The sequence below is a fragment of the Perognathus longimembris genome, chromosome 4 (genome assembly GCF_023159225.1).
Source record: "Perognathus longimembris pacificus isolate PPM17 chromosome 4, ASM2315922v1, whole genome shotgun sequence".
Classification (NCBI taxonomy): Eukaryota; Metazoa; Chordata; class Mammalia; order Rodentia; family Heteromyidae; genus Perognathus; species Perognathus longimembris.
Window position 1 is genome coordinate 32234767 of NC_063164.1, and position 24198 is coordinate 32258964.

General features: G+C 42.9%; 1 protein-coding gene across 2 annotated transcripts; it reads right to left on the reverse strand.

The window, feature by feature from the left end:
* Nucleotides 1–101: 101 nt before the first annotated feature.
* On the reverse strand, nucleotides 102–20589 carry Coq10b (coenzyme Q10B). 2 transcript variants are annotated; one of them, XM_048345033.1, is made up of 6 exons: nucleotides 20366–20589; nucleotides 17807–17956; nucleotides 14398–14590; nucleotides 11770–11871; nucleotides 7906–8109; nucleotides 102–112 (listed from the first exon to the last, which is right to left on the reverse strand). In XM_048345033.1, the coding sequence occupies exons 1-5, from the start codon at nucleotides 20479–20481 to the stop codon at nucleotides 7942–7944; spliced, it is 729 nt and encodes a 242-aa protein (XP_048200990.1). In that variant the 5' UTR covers nucleotides 20482–20589; the 3' UTR covers nucleotides 102–112; nucleotides 7906–7941. The 2 variants fall into 2 exon arrangements, with proteins under 2 accessions (XP_048200990.1, XP_048200989.1); XM_048345032.1 differs by lacking the exon at nucleotides 102–112 and adding an exon at nucleotides 7074–7859 and having other exon boundaries at nucleotides 7913–8109.
* Nucleotides 20590–24198: the final 3609 nt, after the last annotated feature.

Sequence of the window (24198 nt, forward strand, 5' to 3'; positions counted from 1 at the left end):
TTCTTTTTTGCCAGTCCTGGTACTTGAACTCATGACCTGAGCACTGTCCTTGGGTTCTTTTTGCTCTAGGCTAGCACTCTACCACTTAAGCCACAGTGCTACTTCTGGCTTTCTCTGTGGTACTGAGGAATTGAAACCAGGGCTTCCATATTCCCAGCCCCTTACCTTTGTTTTTTTAATAGTTTAAAAGTAGTGATGTTCTAGCTCATGACTTGATCCTTATTAGGTAATACATTTTATCAGGTAATTTATAGTGTAGACTTTCTGTGTTGGTATTGGGGTTTAAATTTAGGGCCTTGTGTTTTGCCTTGCCTTTTTCAGTAAGGTCTGTTGATTTCCACTTAAGCCACACTTCCACTTGTGGCTTTTGGTAGTTTAGTGGGAAACTAGACTGCCAGGGAGGGCTAGCTTCTAACTCGGCTTCTGGAGTAGCTAGGATACACAGGTATGAGCACCAGCACCTGACAAAAATTAACAGGGCCAGGCAGAAGCAGGTCACATCTGTAATCTATTGGCTCAGAGGATTGAGATCTGGGAGACTGCAGTTCGAAGCCAAGCAGAAGTCTGTGACATTACAATCTCCAAAACCAGAAAGGGCTGGATTGGAGGCATGGCTGAAGCCAAACATGAGACCCTGCATTTTAAGCCCCAGTAACAAAATTTAAACAGGTACATATTTTACCTATAAGGGTGTTGCTTTCTAAATTTTACCAGATTATAAACTGAAGGTAAGATTGTATATAATGTCTGAGCTTTTGCTTATCCACTTACACATGGTTGTGCTCTCTTCGAGCTGTAGAATCAGGACCTGTTCTGTGGTAAAGGACTGCAGTCTTAGCAGGGTGGCCCTGGAATGCCACAACGGAGGCAGATGCTATTGGCTGACTTATCTTGAACTATATATAGTTTGGACAGAATAGAGGAGGTCTGTCACTACAGATGAAAAGCCCAGTGTAGTGGCATGCTCCTGAGTTCAAGGCCAAACTAAGCTACTTCACAGGACTTTTCCAAGGCCAGTCACTTTAAATCCTATACCTAAAATAACTCCTTTCGGGGGGCTGGGAATATGGCCTAGTGGCAAGAGTGCTTGCCTCCTACACATGAAGCTCTCGGTTTGATTCCCCAGCACCATATATATGGAAAACGGCCAGAAGGGGCACTGTGGCTCAGGTGGCAGAGTGCTAGCCTTGAGCAGGAAGAAGCCAGGGACGGTGCTCAGGCCCTGAGTCCAAGGCCCAGGACTGGCCAAAAAAACTCCTTTGGTAACTTGATTGGGTTATAAACAGGACTGACAAGGGACCAAATAGATTTCATGAAAACAATATTCAAACTACTGAGTAGTAATCAAAGACTGGAGAAAAAAGTCTAAATGTTTTGGGTTGTTTTGGTTTTTTTTTTGGTCAGTTGTGGGGTTTGAATAAACAAGTTTACTGCTTAGAACCATAGTGCTACTTGACAGTTTTCTAGTGGCTACTTGGAGATATGAATCTCACACATTTTCCTGCCCATACGGGCTTTGAACTGCCATCCTTAGATGTCAGCAGCCTCCTGAGTAGCTAGGATTATAGATGTGAGCCACTAGCACCCAGTGAGAGTAATGGCTTTTATCTTGGGAGGCCAAACTATAGGTTATTAGAAGAAAAGATAAAAACTTAGTGCCATGTATATTTAAGAATGTTCAGGGGCTGGGAATATGGCCTAGTGGCAAGACAGCCTACCTCATATACATGAAGCCCTGGTTTCAATTCCCCAGTACCACATATATGGAAAATGGCCAGAAGTGGCGCTGTGGCTCAAGTGGCAGAGTGCTAGCCTTGAGCAAAAGGAAGCCAGGGACAGTGCTCAGGCCCTGAGTCCAAGGCCCAGGACTGGCAAAAAAAAACAAACATAAAACAAAAAAAAAGAATGTTCAGGGCGATAGGATAGAAAGTTTTCAGATTATTAGGGAAGTATATTACTAAGTGATTATGTGTTAGGCAGTGGACTGAGAACTTACTTTGCTCATCAAACTTGCACTACAAATTATATAAAGTACTTTCGAAGCACAATTTGAACCAGTCTTAGACAAGTGATTGAGTTCTATTCAAAGAGCAAGCAGGACCTAGGCAATTGTTGGAAGAAATCCAAAAGTCATAGCCAAAGAAATTGGAAATTTTCCTTTTGTCTTTTTTTTGCCAGTCCTGGGGCTTGGACTCAGGGCCTGAGCACTGCCCCTGGCTTCTTTTTGCTCAAGGCTAGCACTCTGCCACTTGAGCCACAGCACCACTTATGGCTTTTTCTCTCTCTCTATATATATGGTGCTGAGGAATTGAACCCAGGGCTTCATGTATACGAGGCAAATACTCTACCGCGAAGCCATACCCAAGCCCTGTTTTGAAAAAAAAAAAAGGCTTTTTTGAAGAAAGAAAACACCTATGGTCACAACTAGTGATGGAACTAGGACTTAACTGCAGGTTTAAACTCATGTCCTAATACATTCCATTGTATTCTGACTTCCAAAATTGAAAGCTGTGGGGATGTGACTCAATTGCTGAGTAATTACCAGGCATGTGTGAGGCTTCAGATTACATAAATTCAGCCAACAAATCTGAGTCACACTCATGGCAAGTTAGAGAAAGCCAACCCCTCTCATAACCAATACAGGTAGACAGTAGTCTGTGAAAAGTACATTTTACCAATGACAATTTTTTTGAAGTTCTAGAGAGGGTATCAAGAATCAGGATTGGGGCTGGGGATATAGCCTAGTGGCAAGAGTGCCTGCCTCGGATACACGAGGCCCTAGGTTCGATTCCCCAGCACCACATATAAAAAAAGAAAACGGCCAGAAGCGGCGCTGTGGCTCAAGTGGCCAAGTGCTAGCCTTGAGCGGGAAGAAGCCAGGGACAGTGCTCAGGCCCTGAGTCCAAGGCCCAGGACTGGCCAAAAAAAAAAAAAAAAAAAAAAAAAAGAATCAGGATTGAGGGCTGGGAATATGCCCTAGTGGCAAGAGTGCTTGCCTCGTATACATGAAGCCCTGGGTTCAATTCCTCAGCACCCCCCCCCATATATATATATATATATATATATATATATATATATATATATATATATATATATATATATATATATATATAAAATGCCAGAAGTGGCGCTGTGGCTTAAGTGGCAGAGTACTAGCCTTGAGCAAAAAAGCCAGGGACAGTGCTCAGGCCCTGAGTCCAAGCCCCAGGACTGGCCAAAAAAAATTAGGATGGAGCCAGACACCAGTGGCTCACACCTGTAATCCTAGATACTTGTGAGGTTCCAGATATGAGGATTGAGGTTTGCTTGAAGGGAGGAAAGGTCTATGAGTTTCTTATCTCCAATAAACTACCAAAAAAGCCGAAAATGGAGCACTAGCCTTGAGCACAAAAGTTCAAGGATGGCCCAGCTCAAGCCCCAGGACAGATGCAAAAACAATGGAAGCTGGCACTTGAGCTCAGCCCTGCAAATCCTAGTTACTCAGGAAGATGAAATTTGGATATCACAGATCACAGCCATACCAATCAGGAAATTCCATGAGACTCTTCAATTCCCTCAAAAAGCCAAAGGGGGAGCTGTGGCTCAAGTTGTAGAGCACTGGCTTTGACAGCACCAAGCTGAGTTCAAGCCCAAGACTGACATAAAGAAGGAATCAAGGTAGTTACTTAAAGAATCAAGATTAAAGAAGCTGGGGCTGGGAATATGGCCTAGTGGCAAGAGTGCTTGCCTCGTATATATGAGGCCCTGGGTTTGATTCCTCAGCACCACATATACAGAAAAAAAATGGCCAGAAGTGGCGTGTGGCTCAAGTGGCAGAGTGCTAGCTTTGAGCAAAAAAGAAGCCAGGGACAGTGCTCAGGCCCTGAGTTCACAGCCTAGGACTGGCCAAAAAAAAAAAAAAAAAAAAAGACTAAAGAAGCTAGTGAGACAGCCTAGGAAAAAAACCACTCAAGACATAGCTAGACAATCAAAAAAGTCCATGAGGAAAAATTCCACTCAAGACATATTTAGCCATTCAGAAAAGCCCACATGGTGGAATGGCTTTGGCATGAAGGCAAATTTTCATTTTTCTGGGAAGGATGGATTTATTTAAACAAAGTTTGGCCTTTGGAAGAATTTCCAGAATATTGGGCTGGGAATGTGGCTTTGTGGTAGAGTGCTTGCTTAGCATGCACGATTCCTCAGCACCACATAAACAGAAAAAGCCAGAAGCGGTGCTGTGGCTCAAGCAGTAGAGTGCTAGTCTTGAGAAAAAGAATCTTGTGGACAGCACCCAGACCCTGAGTTCAAGCCCCAGGACTGGCCAAAAAATAACAAATAAAATAAATCCAGAATATGTTGTAGCAAATGTATGAGCCTGAAAGGAGAGTAGAAGAAGGGAGAAGCAAACATTGACCAGACAGCTTTTATTTAGCCTTATACATGAAAATTTGCATCAGCTTAAAAACAAGAGAGTAATCAAGAGGAAGGGAACACAGCATCATAAACTTATAATTGTATTTCAAGAAAGGTTGAAAAAATAGAAGTTTCCATTGTAACTGAGATAGCCCCAGCTGGACTGAGGCCTTTTGAAGACCCAAAACCCTGAAAAGCAAGTTTGGGGGCAAATAACCTAGGAGTATCTTCCTAGCCCTTACAAACAACAATAGTTCTAGTCTGATAACTTTCAAAACTGGGTTAGATGTGGAAGACTGTCAACATTGAAACAGTCAGTGAAACCAAGTATTTAAAGAAAAGGCTTTTGTGAAATTGAAAATCTGAATTTGTGTGCCTTAAAAATAAACACATGTAAAAAAGGCCAAGTAGCAGTTACAATGTAGTACTTATGCTCATCATATCTCCTGTACATTCTAGCATTTAGACCTCCTCTTCCACCCAGAAATTTTCCCTCCTCTAACCTCCTTTTTAAATAGTCCCTTATGTTTCTTATTTATCTAATTGCTAGCTTTATGTATTATGTAGGCATTATTACAGTGGGATTCATCAACCACATTTGCAGTTCAATCTCCTGGGATTGCTGCCTGGCATACGTTACACATGCTAGCATTTGAATTCTCTCAACCCTCAATCCATCTCACACTGTAACATGCTTCCTTTTTGTGGGTCTTCTCACACCACCCAAGATACTCTTCAAGCCCTCAACTCACTAACGAATATGTAAAGACTGTGGGATTTGTTTATTTGTTTTGTTTTTGTTGCCAGTCCTGGGGCATGGACTCAGGGCCTGTCCCTGGCTTCTTTTTGCTCAAGGCTGACTCTGCCACTTGAGCCACAGCGCCACTTCTGGCCGTTTTCTATATATGTGGTGCTGGGGAATCGAACCCAGGGCTTCATGTATACGAGGCAAGCACTCTTGCCGCTAGGCCATATTCCCAGGCCAGACTGTGGGATTTGTATCCCAGCTATTCCCAAACACCCATAGCCAACCCCACCTTCCATTTTCAACATACTGCACCAAATTCCATTAGTAATTTTTATATCAAAACTCAGTTTACTTATTTGACAAAGCCTTCATCAGTGGACCCATTCTCTCTGCTATGTGACCTCAATCAGGAACCTATTATCTGTATGAAGGATTCCTACTTTAGCCACAGCGCCACTTCTGGCCATTTTCTGTATATATGGTGCTGGGGAATTGAACCCAGGGCCTCATGAATACGAGGCAGGCACTCTAGCCACTAGGCCATATCCCCAGCCCTCTAAGGACTCTTAAAATGTGCTTTACTTCTCATTCCCTACCCCCAACAAGCCCAAGCTTTCTCTTTCTCCAAACTGAGGGAATTTTTTTCACTATCTACAAACTGGGTAATTTTAACAGACCCTGACCAAAAATATAATTGGGCTCAACTGTTATCACCTACTCCTAAGGGCTTAGGTCCAACCTCATCTGACTGTCCTGCAGAAATTCAAATTTCAAGGGGCTGGGAATATGGCCTAATGGTAGGGTGCTTGCCTTGTATACATGAAGCCCTGGGTTCAATTACTCAGCACCACATATGTGGAAAAAGCCAGAAGTGGCGCTGTGGCTCAAGTGGTAGAGTGCTAGCCTTGAGTAAAAAGAAGCCAGGGACAGTGCTCAGGCCCTGAGTTCAAGGCCCAGGACTGCCCCCCCCCCAAAAAAAATACCTTCCTTAGGGGCTGGGAATATGGCCTAGTGGTAAAGTGCTTGCCACATATACCTGGAGCCCTGGGTTCGATTCCTCAGCACCACATATATATAGAAAAAGCCGGAAGTGGCGCTGTGACTCAAGTGGCAGAGTGCTAGCCTTGAGCAAAAAGAAGCCAGGGACAGTGCTCAGGCCCTGAGTACAAGGCCCAGGACTGGCAAAGCAAGCAAGCAAGAAAGCAAGCAAGCAAGCAAGCAAGGAAGAAAGGAAGGAATGTTAGGGAATGAAATGCCAGCCAGGTGCCAGTGGCTCACATGGCTGTGATCTTGAAGATATGTTTGAGGCCAGCCTGGGCAGAAATGGCTAGATGCCAGCTCCAAAATAACCAGAAAAACGTCAGGTATGGTTTAAGTGGTGGAGAGCTAGACCTAGTAAGCATGAGTCCCTGAGTTAAAAAATCAGTACCACTGGGCTGGGGATATAGCCTAGTGGCAAGAGTGCCTGCCTCGGATACTCGAGGCCCTAGGTTCGATTCCCCAGCACCACATATACAGAAAACGGCCAGAAGCGGCGCTGTGGCTCAAGTGGCAGAGTGCTAGCCTTGAGCGGGAAGAAGCCAGGGACAGTGCTCAGGCCCTGAGTCCAAGGCCCAGGACTGGCCAAAAAAAAAAAAAAAAAAAAAAAAAAAAAATCAGTACCACCTCCTGAGGTGTACCCTACGTGGTTATGGTATATGATTTTGGTACACTGGATATTGTATCTATGCCTACCTGATCTAGGGAAGGGAAAGAAAAATGAGGGTGTAAGATATCACAAGAAATGTATTCACTGCCATATTATGTAACTGTACCCCCTTTGCACAATACCTTGTCAATAAAATTTAAATTAAAAAAATCAGCACCACCAAAAAACAATTCTGTCAATTTAAAAAAACACTGAAACAATGTAAGATTTCAATAACCAAAGTAACTGTGCAAAAAATAAACAAATTAACTTTATTAAGCTAGTACTTCAGTTTTTACATTGATTTGTTTAAAAAAAATAGCTTGGAACTTACTGACAGTGAGTATATACCATAAATAGAAAATAGGGTGGGCATAATATTGGAGACCTAAGAAAGCTACTGCGCTAAACAAAACTTGACACATGATTAGCATTATTGAAAGAGAAACCCAAGTACCTGGAAGAATGTTGTGAACTCTTGGAAAAATAACTTAGTTCTGGCCCATTTACCAGACAAACACCAAACCAAACAAGAACAGACCCACAACAACAAAACACTATCTAGAAACTTCACTATAGCACTGCAGTAACTATTAAAACTACTACTAAGAACAATCTAAGAAAACAAAAATACCAAGGAGCCTTCATAAACAGTTAAATCAAAGTTTTAACTTTAAATATATGGAGATTTCCAAAATATTCTAAGCTATATGACAGGCCCCACAAAAATAACTTACAAATACTCTGAATTTAATAACTTAAAACATGATATGGTTAATATATACTTTATGAGTATCTCTATCTCAGATAATACCTACAAGGTTTAAATTTAGCTTCAGTTTCTGCTCAGAAGAGTGATGTTAGTGTTCTAGCAATGGTGATGGCATCCTATTGTAAATGTAGAAACTGCGAATGTACACATTAGTTTGAAGTGCACTTGATTGAAGAGATAATTGTACTTTCAAGAGAGTCCATATTGTATGTGCAAATTTTCAATGGAGCAGGTTTATAATCACAGATGGCTCTAAAAAGTGTTTTCTGACTTCTGAAAACAAATTACAAAAGTACTTCCTACAAAGTGGATAGTAGGTGACATTGGTTCTTTTTTCCTTTATGTATGATGAACTTCATGAAACATTAATTCCCGAGGTATGTTTGTTTCTGGACCATACAGCTTACATGCTCTTCTTTCAAAGGCAGTTACCATTTGTTTGACAACTTCATCAAAAAACAACGTGGCAAGCTGAGAGTGTAGAAGTGAGCGGAATTCAAAAGAAATCTGAAAGAAAATATTAAAAAATTGAAAGACCTTTTTCTTTTGCTATTTGAATTCAGGACAGCCTTGACACTGTGCACCAGGAACCTAAGGAAGAGCTGTGTGGCTACAGCCGTGATTTCAGCACCCAGGAGAAGGGGGTTATTCTTCACCTCAGCACAAAGCTCACACATACACCAGGCTTTGGTAACTTCATTTCACTGCATAGTCTGCCTCTATGGAGTCTGGAGAAGACTAGAAAAACTGCTAAAAGGGCTAGGAATATGGCCTAATGGCAAAAGTGCTTGCCTCCCATACATGAAACCCTAGGTTCGATTCCTCAGCACCACATATATAGAAAACAGCCAGAAGTGGTGCTGTGACTCGAACCAGAGTGCTAGCCTTGAGCAAAAAGAAGCCAGGGACAGTGTTCAGGCCCTGAGTCGAAGCCCCAGGACTGGCAAAAAAAAAAAAAGGAAAAAATAAACCTGCTAAAAACTACATTTATCACTCGTGTCTTCCCTTTTAGATTCCTTCCTACCCTACACAGGAAGATCAGGAAGGGAAAAGACTATTTTCATAGCTGTTGTTCCTAAGTTGAGGCAGATGGGGTTGCCTGTGTGAGTGTGCACACGTGTGTCTTATCCTACAAAGCAACAGTTCATGAGACTCTTATCTCCAACAAACTACCAAAAGCCTGTAGTGGAGCTGTGGGTAAAGTTCAAGAGAACTAACTTTGATGACAAAAGCTCAAAGACAGTTCCCGGGCCCTGAATTCAAGCTCTATGACCAGCGCGCATGCACATACACATATGCACATGAGTTTGCACATACACAGTAGTCAGTGACTTAGAACTTAATTTTGACCCCTTCATCATTCTGTATAAATACATGGCCATTTGAGAAAAACTATCCTAAGGGCCAAATATCCTCTAAAGTTTAAAATGTTTTAACTTTTAATCTTTTTAAAAATTTTTTAATGATACTGAGGATTGAATTCAAGGCTTCCATTGGGCTTCAATTCTCATAGCCCCTCTCCCCCTTTTTCTGTCGTAGTTTGTAGGGCTTGAACTCAGGGCTTGGGCACTGTCCCTGAGCTTTTTTTGCTCAATGCTACTACTTGGAACCTCAGCACCACTTCCCATTTTCTGGTGGCTAATTGGAGATAAGAGTCTTATAAGACTTCCCTGCCTAAGCTGGCTTCAAACTGTGATTCTCAGATTTCAGCCTCCTAACAAGTAGCTAGGATTACAGGTGTGAGCCACCAGCACCCTTGTTAGCCCTAACTTTTTGTTGTGAAATAAAAAAGGCTGTAAAACCAGAAGAATTCTCATGTAGCTATCACCCAGATTTTCCTTATCATATAATCATAATACAATCATCAGTCAGGAAATTAACATAAGGCATTACTATCACTAGGTAAAAGTGCTATTATCTAATCTATACAGACCTTATTCAAATTTCTCCAATTGTCTATGTTCTATTAATGTCTTTATTATGTGTGTCAGTACTGGGGTTTGAACTCATGCTCTGCTGTTCATAGCTGGCATTCTACCACTCTCTAGTTTTGACATTTTGATAGTTGTTTGGAGTCTCAGGGATTTGTCAGCTCTGGCTGGCTTTGAGTTTGGGTCATAGGATTTCAGCTTTCAAAGTGGCTAGGATTATAGGTGTGAGCTACTGGCACTGGACTCTCCTCCAACCTGTACAGGGATCTGAATTTAGGGCCTCCTGCTTGCTAGGCAGGGATTCTCTTTACCACATGAGCCATGTCCCATAGTGTACTTTTCAGACTGGGTTGGGTTTTCCTTAAGCTGGTCTGGAATTGTGATTCCCCCAATCTCAACCTCCTGAGAAGTTGAGATTTAAGGAGTGAGCCACCATGCCATGTGTTATGCCAAGTCGCAAAAAGAGCACCAAGAAGGCCACCGAGACTCAAACGTTCCGAAATGCAAAAGCAAGGCAAGACTTTACTCAGGCGAGCTGCAACTCAGGCCTCGTCCTACCCACCGACACAGCCGAGGTTAGGAGGAAGCCCCGAGCTGCGATTGCACAGGGCTTATAAAGGCAAAAAACCAAGTTACAGCCATCAGGTGTACAAGTAAGACAAAAAACAAAGTTATAGCAATCAGGTGTTCAAGCAAGCAAGATTAGGACACGGGTACAAATCTGATTGGCTCAGGGCTCGAGGCATTTTGGGGGCAGTTAGAGTTAAGCATTCCCAGTGGTTAGAGTTCTTGACAGGCTGGGCCCTAATAAGCTTGTCCTGGGTTTGCTCACAGGGCCTGCTTATCTCAGGGCTCGCGTGGTAAAGTAGGGTTCGCGTGGTAAAGTGGGGCCTGACTTCAAAAGTCTGGCTCTTCACCATGGTGCAGGTACTGAGGCTTGAACTCAAAGGGCCCTTACTCTGACTTGGCTTTTCTATTCAAAGCCTGCCCTCTACCATTAAAGCCAGACTTACTATCTTAGATTTTTTTGATAGTGAACTGGAGATAAGACTCTCTGGGCTTTAGTCCGGGCAGAAAAGTCCATAAGACTCTTGCCTCCAATTAATGACCAGAAAACTGGCAGTGGTACAGTGGCTCAAAGTGGTAGAGCACTAGCCTTGAGGTGAAGAGCTCAAGGACAGCATCGAGGCCTAGAGTTTAAGCTCCACAACCAACAAAAAATAAAAATGAAAAAAAAAAAAAGTCTCTTGGCTTTGTCAGAGTTGTTTTCGAACCTCTTGAACACAGGGCCTCACACAAATTAAGCAGGCTCTTTATGTCTTGACACAACCTCAGCCTTAAATGTTTGTACGTAATATTAAGCTGGTAGAAAAATTATGGTAGGGCTGGGAATGTGGCTTAGCAGTAGTGTTTGCCTAGCAGGCATTAAGCCCTGGGTTCAATTCCCCAGTTCACAGAAAAGCTGGAATTGATGCTGTGGCTCAAGTTAGAGTGCTAGCCTTGAGCAAAAGCTCAGGGACAGTGCCCAAGCCTTGAGTTCAAGCCCTAGGACTGGCACAAAAAAAGAAAAAAGAAAAGAAAAATTATGGTATATATTTTATTTTTGGTGTTGCTGAGGCCCAGCCCAGGGTCTCATGCATGCTAGAGAAGTATCTCTGGTGGTGGCTCACTCCTGTAATCCCAGCTACTCAGGAGGGCTGAGATGTGAGAATTGTGGTTCAAAGCCAGACCAGGCAGGAAAATCTGTGAGACTGTTATCTCCAATTAACCATGAGAAAACCTGAAGTGGTGCTGTGGCTCAGAGTGGTAGAACACCAGCCTTGAGCAAAAGAGCTCACGGACAGTGTCCAGACCAACAGTGCCCCATGACTGACAAAAAATAAAAAAATGTAAAAAAAAAATCATGTTTCAGCAATTTCTATGCCTATCAGAAAATCATAGCATCTGGGTTCTAAAAAGATAGATTATTAGGCATGGTGGTGCACACTTGTAATATTAGCGAGTTAAGTTCAGCTTTGCTAACAGGTTAACACTAACAAACATTACTTCATAGCAAGACCCTATCTCAAAGAAGTAAAACAACGCTATGGTTGTAGCTCATGTGGTTGCGTACCTGCCTACCAGGTGTGAGGCCATGGGTTCATACCTCAGTACTGCCCACAAAAGGTTTACTTATTATTTCTTAACAATTTTACTTTAGATGTGAAACAAATCAAGGACTTCATGAAGGACTTACTGAAAAATCCAGGGTACAAGTTCTTGGGTAGCCAGGAATCCCTGGTCTAAAACGCCAAATAGTCTCTAAATGATTGAAAAGTTTCCCATCAGTACAGGATGCCTAGAACAAAATTAAAAAGCTACAGTTAAAATTATCTTTGTTATTAACACGAATCTACCACGACGGACAGAGATGAAGATATTTAATAGCTTGGTACTAAGAAGCAACCTCTTACTAAAATGAATCATTTTCTTTCTCCTGGAATCCTCAAAACAGCCAGTTATTCTCATTTGCAGGCTGGTCACTGGTTATTTAGATTTCTCTCTTCTAGCAGCACAACGGGGAGTGATTTTTATGGAATTTTATTTCTAGTCTGCTACTTACAAATGATCCTAAACAAGTTAAACTCCTGTACTATATTTCCTTAAGCTATAAAATATCTTCTTTGTATTATCACTATGAAATGATAGCTTAAATGCTTATAAGTTTTCTGTTATAGACACCTAGGGCAATTTGTAATTCTCTCCTATCCAAATTTCTAACTTGCTAACCACCAACAGTCTTACCTTCACTTTTCACTCCCAATTCCTCTACCCAGTTTTCTTCATTCTGGTCCTGATCCTTGGCGCTAACTGATTTTTTGCTGATTGCTTCAGTGCATGATTATTTTATATGTGTATGTATAACCTGAAACAGTGATTATGTGACTCTTGGTAGTTCCCACTGCATATCATTAAAAAAGAAACTGAGACTCATGAAAGTACTCTCATGTGCAATGTGAAAAATGGTGACCATCTGCTAGCTAGTACATTATTACAAGTGGGTTATAACCTTGACTGAAATTCAGCTTCATTACCTAGGACTCTTGGGTGTTACATAGGCATTATCATACTACAACACAACCAACCTTACCTTTCTCCTCAGCAGCAGAACATTAAAATACCTACAACTTCCAGTTCAGTTAAACCTTGCATTTTTAGTTCTTTAAGGCATATGCTGAGGCCAACAAACAAGCCTCTTTATCCTCTTTTTCTCCTTGAGAGTTACAATGTCCTTCCTGTAAGGCTACTGACATTATAGATGTGTATTCCCCAAACAAGTCTTTGTATAGTTTCCTTCAATTAAAGGAGTCATTTTTTGCTAAATACTGAACACAGGGTCTGATTCTCTGATAAAATTCTGTATCCCTCCAGATAACTCAAACTGAGAACTAAAGAACAGAAAATCTACTTGTAGTTTTGTTTCTTAAAGTTGTCTCTTCATTTAAGCCCTCTTTAATCCATTATCAGTCAATAACATAGTCTAACCATTATTACAAAGGTCATCAACAACTAAACTAAAAGACATTTATATCAGAATGCTCTTTATAGATTCATAATAAGAAACATTAACAGCTAAATGTAGTCATAGTATGCTAAGCCACTGGGAAAGGAAAGCTTTTCTTCAAAATATCTAGCATATATATATATATATATATAAATACAATGTATATTGTATTTCTAATAATGTGCATCTAATTTTATTTTGCAGTGCTGGTAATCAAACCCAGGACTATTCACATGTGAGGCAAGGCCATACACCACCAAGATGCAGGTAAATGTTGAACCACCTTCAGTTCCCAACTTTTGCCTCAGCTCTGGCCAATTATGAAATACCACCACCACCATTAAATCCTGTGGGCATAAAACATAAGTTTGCTTTTAAAGTCTGATCAGCCTGGGCACTGATCAAGTGTGCTTACAGGTAATCATTTTGGTGATTTTTTTTTTTTTTTTGCCAGTCTTGGAGCTTGAACTCAGGGCCTGAGCACTGTTCCTGGCTTCTTTTTGCTCAAGGCTAGCACTCTACCACTTGAGCCACAGCACCACTCCTGGCTTTTTTCTATAAATGTGGGGCTTGAACTCAAGAGCCCTGTGATCTTGCTTGGCTTATTTTGCTCAAGTCTGGCACTCTACTACTTTAGCCAGGCCTCCACTTCTGTTTTTTGCTGGTTAATTGGAAATAAGTCCCAAAGCCTTCTATGCCCAGGCTGTCTTTAAATCTCAATCCTCAGATCTCAGTCAGATCCTGACTAGGATTTCAGGTTTTAGTTACCAGTGCCCAGCCTCCTATTAGTTCAGAGACATATTTTTAAGTTTTAACATGTTATTTAATTACATGGTTTTTTTTTTTTTTTTTTTTTTTGGCCAGTCCTGGGCCTTGGACTCAGGGCCTGAGCACTGTCCCTGGCTTCTTCCCGCTCAAGGCTAGCACTCTGCCACTTGAGCCACAGCGCCGCTTCTGGCCGTTTTCTGTATATGTGGTGCTGGGGAATCGAACCTAGGGCCTCGTGTATCCGAGGCAGGCACTCTTGCCACTAGGCTATATCCCCAGCCCTAATTACATGTTTTTTGACATGTTATTTTTGTTTTGTTTTGCTTTATGCCAGTCCTAGAGCTTGAACTCAGGGCCCTGGCTTCTTTTTGCTCAAGGCTAGCACTCTATCACATTTCTGCCATTTCTGGCCTTTTCATATATGTGGTGCTGAGGAATCCAACCCAGGGCTTCATGTATATGAGGCAAGCACTTTACCACTAGGCCTTATTCCCAGCCCCTACATGTTATTTAATTACAGTTTGGGGAATACTTAAGAACAAAAACTCTTACCTTTACTAAATGTGGTTTCACCAAGGTCACTATGGATGTATATCGCTCCAACACAGGAGGAAACCCAATTTCTAATTGTGTTTTACAATATCCAGATCTCTTTGATATGATATCTGATTTTTTGCACCAAGGAACGAAATGCTTATAATCTTCCATTCCTGATACTACATCGTACATTTCCTGCATTGAGTACCTTTAAAAAGAGTGATAAGTGATTTTAACAGTTAGTTCTGAGATAAGTACTTTAATTGAATGAGTGAAATATTCATAAATCATTTGACAGACATACTGAATCACATCTCAATACACTTCAAAGCAAGAAAGTAAAGAACTCTAAATTAGAAACATATATAGAGCTCAGAATTTGGGAACTCATGGGTTGGCCCTAAGCTGCAGATGTGGTTTTAAGTTTTTTAAGTTACTCATTGGCATTTAAAAATGGAGAGTTTACCTTAGTGTGAAAGGACACACTTATCATCCCCAGCACTGGGGAGGTTAAGGCAAGAAAACAGAGGTATTGGGGCTGGGAATATGGCCTAGTGGTAAAGTGCTTGCCTAGTATCCATGAAGCCCTGGGTTCGATTCTTCAGCACCACATATATAGAAAGAATGCCAAAGGAAGTGGTGCTGTGGCTCAAGTGGTAGAATGCTAGCCTTGAGCAAAAAGAAGCCAGGGACAGTGCTCAGGCCCTGAGTTCAAGCCTCAGGACTGGCAAAAAACAAAACAAAACAAAACAAAGAAAACAGAGATATTCCTATATGGGCTGGGTTATACAAGATCCTATCTCAAAAAACAAAATTATTTTTGAGAGTTAATGTGAAAAACAGCAAATGGAAAAGGATTCTGTGTGGTGGCACATGCTTCCTATCCATTTGCTCAGAGGCTGAAGAGGAACATTTTAACCTACATCACAGCTAACATAACAAGACTTACCACAAAACAAAATAAAATGCTGGTGGCTCATGCCTATATTACTACCCACTCAAGAGGCTGAGACCTGTTAGACTGAGGTCAAAGCCAGCCCAGGCAGGAAAGTCTGAGTCGAGCTCCATTAATCACAAAAGGCTAGGATGGAGGGATGGCTCAAGTGGTAGAACGTCAGTTGTGCCCAAGAAAAGCTGTGCAAGAACATGAGGACCTATGTTCAAGCCCCCCCTCCCCACCCCCAAGTACCAGCAAAAACAGCCTTACAAAAACTAGCTTAGCCTCTGTATACTAACCTTTATAATAACATTTTTAAAAAGGGTTAGACTGATTTAAAAAAATCCCTACTTGGGCTGGAAATGTGGCTTAGTGGTAGAGTGCTAGCCTTGAGCAAAAGAAGCTCAAGGACAGTGCCCAGGACCTGAGTTCAAGCCCCAGGACTAGCAAAAAACAAACAAAAATCCCTTACTTGAAGCAAAATTGTACTTTTGGTGATTTATTACTCAAAAATACTGCCATAGAGTACAGAAGATATTCACTTCAATATTGATGGTTAGAGTAGGAAAACAATGGAAATGGCTATCAGTGAATAGACATAAATAAATTATTAATATATCAGGAATGGCTCAAGCCCATAATCCTATTTACTGGGGAGGATTTAAGGTTGGAGGCCATCCAAAATTTAATATCAACAAACATGAGAATAGTAGTACAGGTCTATCATCTCAGGTATGCGAGGCATAGGTAGGAATATTACAGTACAAGGTTGACCCCAGACAAAAGCAAGACTACTGGAAATAGGGCAGTTTCATGAATCACGTGTGTAATTCTAGATACTCAAGTGGCTAAGATACAAAGGCTCAGAATTTGAGGTCAGCCTGGGTATTAAGAGTTAGCTAAGCCGGGCACCAGTGGCTCACACCCGTAATCCTAGCTACTCAGGAGGCTGAGATCTGAAGATCTTGGTTCAAAGGTAGCCCTGGCAGGAAAGTCTCTGAGACTGATCTCCAATTAACCACCAAAAAACCGGAAGTGGCACTGTGGCTCAAAGTGGTAGAGCGCTAGCCTTCAGCTGAAGAGCTCAGGGACAGAGCCCAGGCCCAGAGTTTGAGCCCCAGGACTCACACACACAAAAAAAAAAGTTAGCTAAACTCCATCTCCAACACTCCAACAGAGAGCAGGGCTGGAGGTGTGGCTCAAGTGGTAGCTTGCCAGCCCCTAGTGGGTACAAAGCCCTGAAAGCTCAAACCTCACTACCACCAAAGAGAAAAAAAAAATAGTTATTTATGATCAAAGCACACATGCTGAGAGAATGGGCCAGATTTACTGAGTGTAGGTAATACAGGGTGATATGAATCAGTAATTCAGTAAAGTGGCCTACCATGAAATAAGTAAAAATCAACACCTCTCTTATGCTAACAAGAACTAGCTAGAGGGGCTGGGGATATGGCCTAGTGGCAAGAGTGCTTGCCTCGTATACATGAGGCCCTGGGTTCAATTCCTCAGCACCACATACACAGAAAATGGCCAGAAGTGGCGCTGTAGCTCAAGTGGCAGAGTGCTAGCCTTGAGCAAAAAGAAGCCAGGGACAGTGCTCAGACCTTGAGTCCAAGCCTCAGGACTGGCCAAAAAAAAAAAAAAAAAAAAAAAAAAAGAACTAGCTAGAAAATGATAGCACAGAAAGGCAAAGTATCTAGAAATAAATTCAACAACAATTTAGAGTTTAAGTGAACAAAAAACACACTAAGATTCCATGGTCATACATAAAAGACACTTTAAATAATGAGAGGTATTATTTTTGGTTACAAAGACTCAATACTCTTAGACTATGACTCATCATATAATTATATAGTAATTTCAATCATCATAATCTAAATTCCAAATGGGCATTTTTGGAATAACATGACTATTTGAACCTTAACACATGCATGCGTGCACATACATACACACACACCCTGGGGATTTTTTATCAGCCACGAGGGTTGAACTCATGGCCTGAGTGCCATCCCAGAGCTTTTTTGCTCAAGGCCTGCACTCTACCAGTTTAAGCCACAGCTCCACTTCCAGTTTTCTGGTGGCTAACTGGAGATAGTGTCTTATGGGGTTTCTTGCTAGGACTAGCTATGAACCACAATTCTCATATATAAGCCTCCTTAAATAGCTAGAATTACAGGTGTGAGCCACCAGTGGGGCATACATGACGATGTATGCTTTAAGTAATTGATTTACAATCACAAAAAGAACAATGAACAAAAATGTAAGTCATAAGTATGCATATATGTCAAGGTTAAAAAACCTATAGTTACCATATATATATATGCACACATATATGTATATAATTGCATTCATTAAGTATTTATGAAACAGTAAGGAAAGGCCAATCAAGAAAAAGTGAAGTTTAATCTGTGACACAATTGAAGAGAAAGGCACAATACTCTAAAGAAAATTGTGAATAATCTTTTACAACTATTAGTATATACAAACCCTATAATTCTTCTTTCTGAGTATTCTTTTCTTTTGTTTACTAATGGGGCAGTGATTTTGAAGAAAGTTCTTGCACATATTTGTTTGGGCAAAATGGAAGCATGTACTGGAAGAGTTCTGTTCATCAGTATACCACAGGAAGCTAAATATCTAAAAGACAAAAATGACTGGGTTTAGAATAACAGTAAAGACTAACGAGACATTCAAACTATAGAGATTATAGAAACTATCCTAGCTAGGAAAAATAAATTAAACAACAAATTAAAAAAACCCACCCTATCCTATCTTCGGACTGGAGGTATGGCTTTAACTGAATACTTACCTAGCAAGTGTGAGCTTCTGATTCAAACTCCAGTACCAGCAAACAACAACAACAACAACAACAACACACACACACACACACACAAATGCTTGGTATTAGGGCTTGAACTTGTAAGGCCTAGACAAAATATCAATACAGTCTAAATAATTTAGGTAGCCAGAAGTCAGTGGAGCTAGGATACTTTGAGTCATTATTCAAAACGTACCTATCGGGGCTGGGGATATAGCCTAGTGGCAAGAGTGCCTGCCTCGGATACACGAGGCCCTAGGTTCGATTCCCCAGCACCACATATACAGAAAACGGCCAGAAGCGGCGCTGTGGCTCAAGTGGCAGAGTGCTAGCCTTGAGCGGGAAGAAGCCAGGGACAGTGCTCAGGCCCTGAGTCCAAGGCCCAGGACTGGCCAAAAAAAAAAAAAAAAAACGTACCTATGGCCCTGCCTAAATAGTTGAGCTTGAATAAAACTGTTTTATTTCCCCACACCTAAGGAGTTAAAATCAGTTCCTTTCAGCCACAGCTAACTATTAACAACGTTATTTCCTAGCAGCTATTCTAAGAAAATGCCAAGTACTTAGACTCTAGGAAACATATCTCAAACCCCCTTTTTTTTTAACTCCCCAGCTTCAGCCAATCAACAGGTGTCGGGGAAGGCCTCAAGGTCTAGCTGCTTCTTCAGGCAAGATAACGGCTAGACAGCCCTGCAGGATGGCATGTATGTCATGAGGGCCTAGACCATCGAGCTTAAGTGACCGACCCCCCCCCATGAGCCAGCCAACCATCTTTTCCAGACCTGTACCCCCCACCAGTTGCACCAACCGGCTTTTTAAAATTATTTTATTATTTTCCCGCGGCACAATGTAACTTGCTGTATGATACTATGATGCATGAAATTCCCCTGACAACCCTATAAAAACCCTGCTAGATAGAAGGGCCGGGCTCTCAATCCAGGTCCTCTGCGTCGGTGAAGGTTGTGAGTCCAGGCTCGAGCCTGCAATAAAGACTCTCGTGTACTTGCATCAGAATCGGCTCCTTGGTCTTTGGGGACCCCTGAAATCTGGGCTTAAACTCAGGGCCTAGGCTCTGTGCCTCACCTTTTTTGCTCAGGGCTGGTGCTCTACCACTTGACCCACATCCCCCGCCTCTGGTTTTCCCCTGCTTAACTGAAGTTAAGTTTCTGGGACTTTCCCGCCCTGTTTGCCTTCAAACTACGGCTCCATTCCAGCCTCCAGAGTAGTTTAAGATGACAGGCATGAGTCACCAGTGCCCAGCTGTAATTCTTTTCACAACAGGAAACTATGAAAAGTACTCATGTCCTCGCCTTCATCTCCACCCTTTCTCCCCAAAAGGAAGCAAGCAGGAAAAAATCGAAGGCAAAGCCAGACTCAAGGTTACAGGTCGTCTAAATTACAGTGGAGTGAAAAACAAATACAGGTCCAATTGATTGGCCACGTTTTGCAAACACCCAATGTCCAGGCCAAAGAATTGTACCAAAAACTGCGAAGGTCCGTCTGAACACCACCCTCCCTCTCCTTGCACTCAGGAACAACAGGTGGCTGGATGCCAGCGCAGGTCCCAGAGGAGACAGCCGGGAAAGCCTCGATGGTGGCACCCTGCACTGTTTCCCGGGGCAGCGGCAGGCTCCAGGGAGGAGAGAAGAGGAGCCCGACACCCGAGGCAGAGTTGTTGTGGTTGTTTTTGGTTTTTTTATTGGGGACTAGTGGGGTGGGGCTTGGTCTTAGGTTTTAGGGCCAGGGCGCTGTCCCTGAGCTTCTTTTGCTCAAGCTCTTTTGCTCTACCACTTCTGGTTTTACTGGTAGTTAACTGAATACAAGAGCCTCACAGCCTTTCCTGCCCCGGCTGGCTTTGAACCGCGATCCTGGGATCTCAGCTCCAGAGTAGCTAGGATTGCAGCCGGGAGCCACCGACGCCCAGCTTTTTTTTTTTTTTCTTTTTTCCTGATCAGCTGTTACCAAAGCAGCTACGCGGCCGGTGATGATTCTCCAGCTCTCGCGAGGACAGAGGACAGCGAGGCGCGAACACAGACCGACGGCACAGACGGCTCTGCTGGACTCCGGCCAGGCGCCGCCTCTGGATCCCCAAAAGCCAAACCCGAGACCCTTTCCTATGGGTGCGTAAATGTTCGGGCTCGGCTTCCCCTCACCACAAGTCCTCCCCGTCCCGCCACCCAGCGGGGCCGAGTGGGAAACGACTCCCGTCGGGTGCCCGGGGTGTTTATTACCTGCCGTTCCGCGCAGATCCCTGCGGCCGGGCGCCGGCAGCTGTCGACGACTTCGGAGGGCATCTGGAGACTACCTTTGTCAGGGCCCTCGGACCGGTTCGAGCTGCCATGTTCATCTTTCCGAAGCCGGTTGTACCTCCGGGACCAGGCCCCCCGGCGCCGCCCTCAGGCCTGGCCCGGGTAGCCGGCTTCGGCCTCTCCCAGCCAATAGGCGCGCCTGGTCAGCTTCCAGACACGCCCCTTGATCCCTCTCTGATTGCGTCAAGCCGACGCACGCTCCTACCGCCGTAGAGCCCACTGAAAACGCCTCTCGTGTTCCTGACGACCAATCAGAGGGGCGCACAGTCTCCAGGACACACCCCCGGCTCCGGCCATTAGTTCCTGTACTTACGTAACACGTTGACTGTTCGTCCCTCCTCCTGCGTAAGAACTCTTTTCCGGATTGGCCGATAGCTTTGATTTTTCCAGCCTGCTGCGGTGGATTGAGAATCTTTGGCACGCCCCTACCCCCGGGGAAACCTTGCATCTGATTAATTATGTAACTGTGTAGCCTCGTGAGTGACCACCTGGACATTTATTATCGATTCTGACTGCCAAGCCTGGCCAGGTCCTGCTCGCCGTTAATGATTGTTTGTTAAAATAACTGCTGTGCTTACCCCAGGGTTGTTGCTAGGGCGACATGAGGTCTTGCTATAAAGAAGGCTGTTATCAAGCAGTTCCCCTACATGGCAGGTTGATTTTTTTTAACTTATTCCACACAAAGGACGAACTTTGCTTTGGTTCAGTCATTTCAGGAATGAGCGCACATTACATTTCTCATTTATCCCAGATCCTTATTTAGCCTACAAAAGGCCATAGTTTACTGAAAAGTGATGTAGTAACACTAGATGTTTAGTATAATTATGAGGAATTAGTAAAATTAGATCCAGATACTTGGGGGGAGTCGAGTCATTGAACTGATACTCTAATTAGGGCAAAGTATATACTATTCACATGTAAATATTACACAATTATATACAACTTATTACAGATAATTGTGTTAGTATAAAATGTCAGATAATCATATGTACTGGAGAATGAAAAAAAATAAAGCATGAGGACTGGGAATATGACCTAGTGGTAAAGTGCTCATGAAGCCCTGGGTTCGATTCCTCAGCACCACATATATAGTGGCGCTGTGGCTCAAGTGGTAGAGTGCTAGCCTTGAGCAAAAAGAAGCCAGGGACAGTACGCAGGCCCTGAGTCCAAGGCCCAGGACTGGCAACAGCAACAACAACAACAAAAAAGCATGAGATCAGTAAGGTGGTGCATACCTGTAATTCCAGCACTGCTGAGTCTGAAGCAGGAGGATTGAGTTGAGACCACTGAGCATGCTACACAGTGGGACCCTTTCTCTAAATATGTAAATAAATCAGGGTAAGGTGATAAAGGTTTAAGGTGGCTGCTATTTTGTTACAGGGTCTTATTTTGTTGCCTGGACTGGCTTAGAATTCCTGGGCTCAAGGGATTTGCCTGCCTCACACTCCCAAGTTCCGAGGGTGTTTAGCTGGGGATTTTATGTAAGTAGCTTACCTAGGCTTCTGATATGGTACTGAATAAAAGCCTACAAATGAAGTGAGGACATAAACTATGTGTACTTGATGGAACAACAAATGCAAAGGCCCTAGGCAGGGGCAATCTGTGTATTCAGAAGGGGTAAAGGTTTAAAACAAATTGAAAGGAAGAAAGTGGTAGGAGGGCTGGGGATATGGCCTAGTGGCAAGAGTGTTTGCCTCACATACATGAGGCCCTGGGTTCAATTCCCCAGCACCATATATACAGAAAATGGCCAGAAGTGGCGCTGTAGCTCAAGTGGCAGAGTGCTAGCCTTGAGCAAAAAGAAGCCAGGGACAGTGCTCAGGCCCTGAGTCCAAGCCCCAGGACTGGCCAAAAAAAAAAAAAAAAAAAAAAGTGGTAGGAAATTAGGTTAGAGATGTGAGGAAGTTTTACTGTGGTACCTAAATAGCCATAGTACTATAGAACTATCCAATAGTACTCTTATCCAATCCTAGAATTTTTTTTTTGTCGGTCGTGGGACTTGAACTCTGGGCCTGGGTGCTGTCCCTGAGCTCTTTTTGTGCAAGGCTAGAGCTCTACCACTATGAGCCACAGCTCCACATCCTGTTGTTTTTTTTAAATTGTCAGAGTAAAGGACAGAGGGGTTATAGTTTCATATGTAAGGCAAGTACATTTCTTATTCAACTTGTTACCTCCTCCCCCATTTTTCCCCTGCCTCCCCTTCCCCATTTCACACCCAGTTTTCTGGTGGTTAACTGAAGATAAGAGTCTCACAGACTTTTCTCTGCTTGGCTTTGAACCACCACTCTCAGATCTCAGCCTCCTAAGTAGCTAGGATCATGGGCCTGAGCCACCAGTGCCTGGTCCAGTCTTAAGAATTCTTCAGCTGTTTCATGTCACACAGACTTGCTTCTAATCCTTCATAAACACCATTATGTTTTACCTAGTTAAAACCATAAACACTGTAACTCTATAAACACCTTCCTCTTTTACCTAGTTAACTCCTCCTTATAAGAATACTACTGTGTTTCTTTACTGTCTTTTTTATTTTGTCTTATTGTCATCATACCTGAACTGGTAGTTTAACTTAGAGGTAGACCTGTTAACTCCTAAGCACAAGACTACAATATCCTAGCCACCCAGGTGGGACTCGAACCCAAAACAATAAAGTCACAGCACTCAATTGGGCGAGGAGTCTTAATTTAGTACAGAAACAGAGTTAGCAGGTTAGTAGAAAAACCACATTCCACATTCTTCCACTGTTCAGTTTTCAGTAAGGGCTTGGGTGACATTTACCGGAACATGTCTGTGCTACCCAGCCTAAGTTTGCCCTTCCCCAGGCTCACTACTCTGAATAGGCCTACCGTTTTTAGGGACTCAAAAAGGGGACTTCTTTACAGTTTTCACTTGGTTCCCACAAAGACTTACAAGAATTTGATTCCCAGTAATGTGACTGCTCCCAAAATAACAAGATACAGGATACTAGTGTAATGACCTGGGAGGCAAGAAATCCATGGAGGATGGGCTGGGAATATGGCCTAGTGGCAAGATTGCTTGCCTTGTATACATGAAGCCCTGGGTTCGATTCCTAAGCACCACATATATAGAAAACGGCCAGAAGTAGCACTGTGGCTCAAGTGGCAGAGTGCTAGCCCTGAGCAAAAAGAAGCCAGGGACAGTGTTCAGGCCCTGAGTCCAAGCCCCAGGACTGGCAAAAGAAAGAAAGAAAGAAAGAAATCCACAGAGGCATCGGTTAAAGGTTTACTAGCTGGCCCACACTGCCTTGTCCTGAGCTACGGTCAGCACTAAGAGCAGCATGGACTTCAGCTGGGGCAGGATTAATAAAAGCCAGCACCACATGCAGGTGTAGATTTCACAATGTTCTGATTTACAGAATCAGATTCAATGTTCTGAGTTACAATACATTAAAGATGGTTAGAACCAGGCAGACAACATTCTGCTGACACAGCTGGAGGCTAGAGATTCAGGACTAGAAGGGGAGTGTGTGTGTCAAGAAGAAATAGAAAACTGGGTTCTCACACTAGGTACTTTACAAAGAGGTTTATTTGCCTCCTGATCCTGGGCAGTGTAAACAGCATGTGACCAATGTCTCCTAAGGGCCTATTGCTGCATCATAATATGAATAGAAAGGAGCCAGGCATGTGTGTATGTGTATGTGTGTGTACATTAATGCAGGCACATGCACGAATGCTGGTATGAAGGCCTTGCACTCTGGCTTGCCTTTTTTTTTGGCCAATCCCAGGGCTTGAACTCAG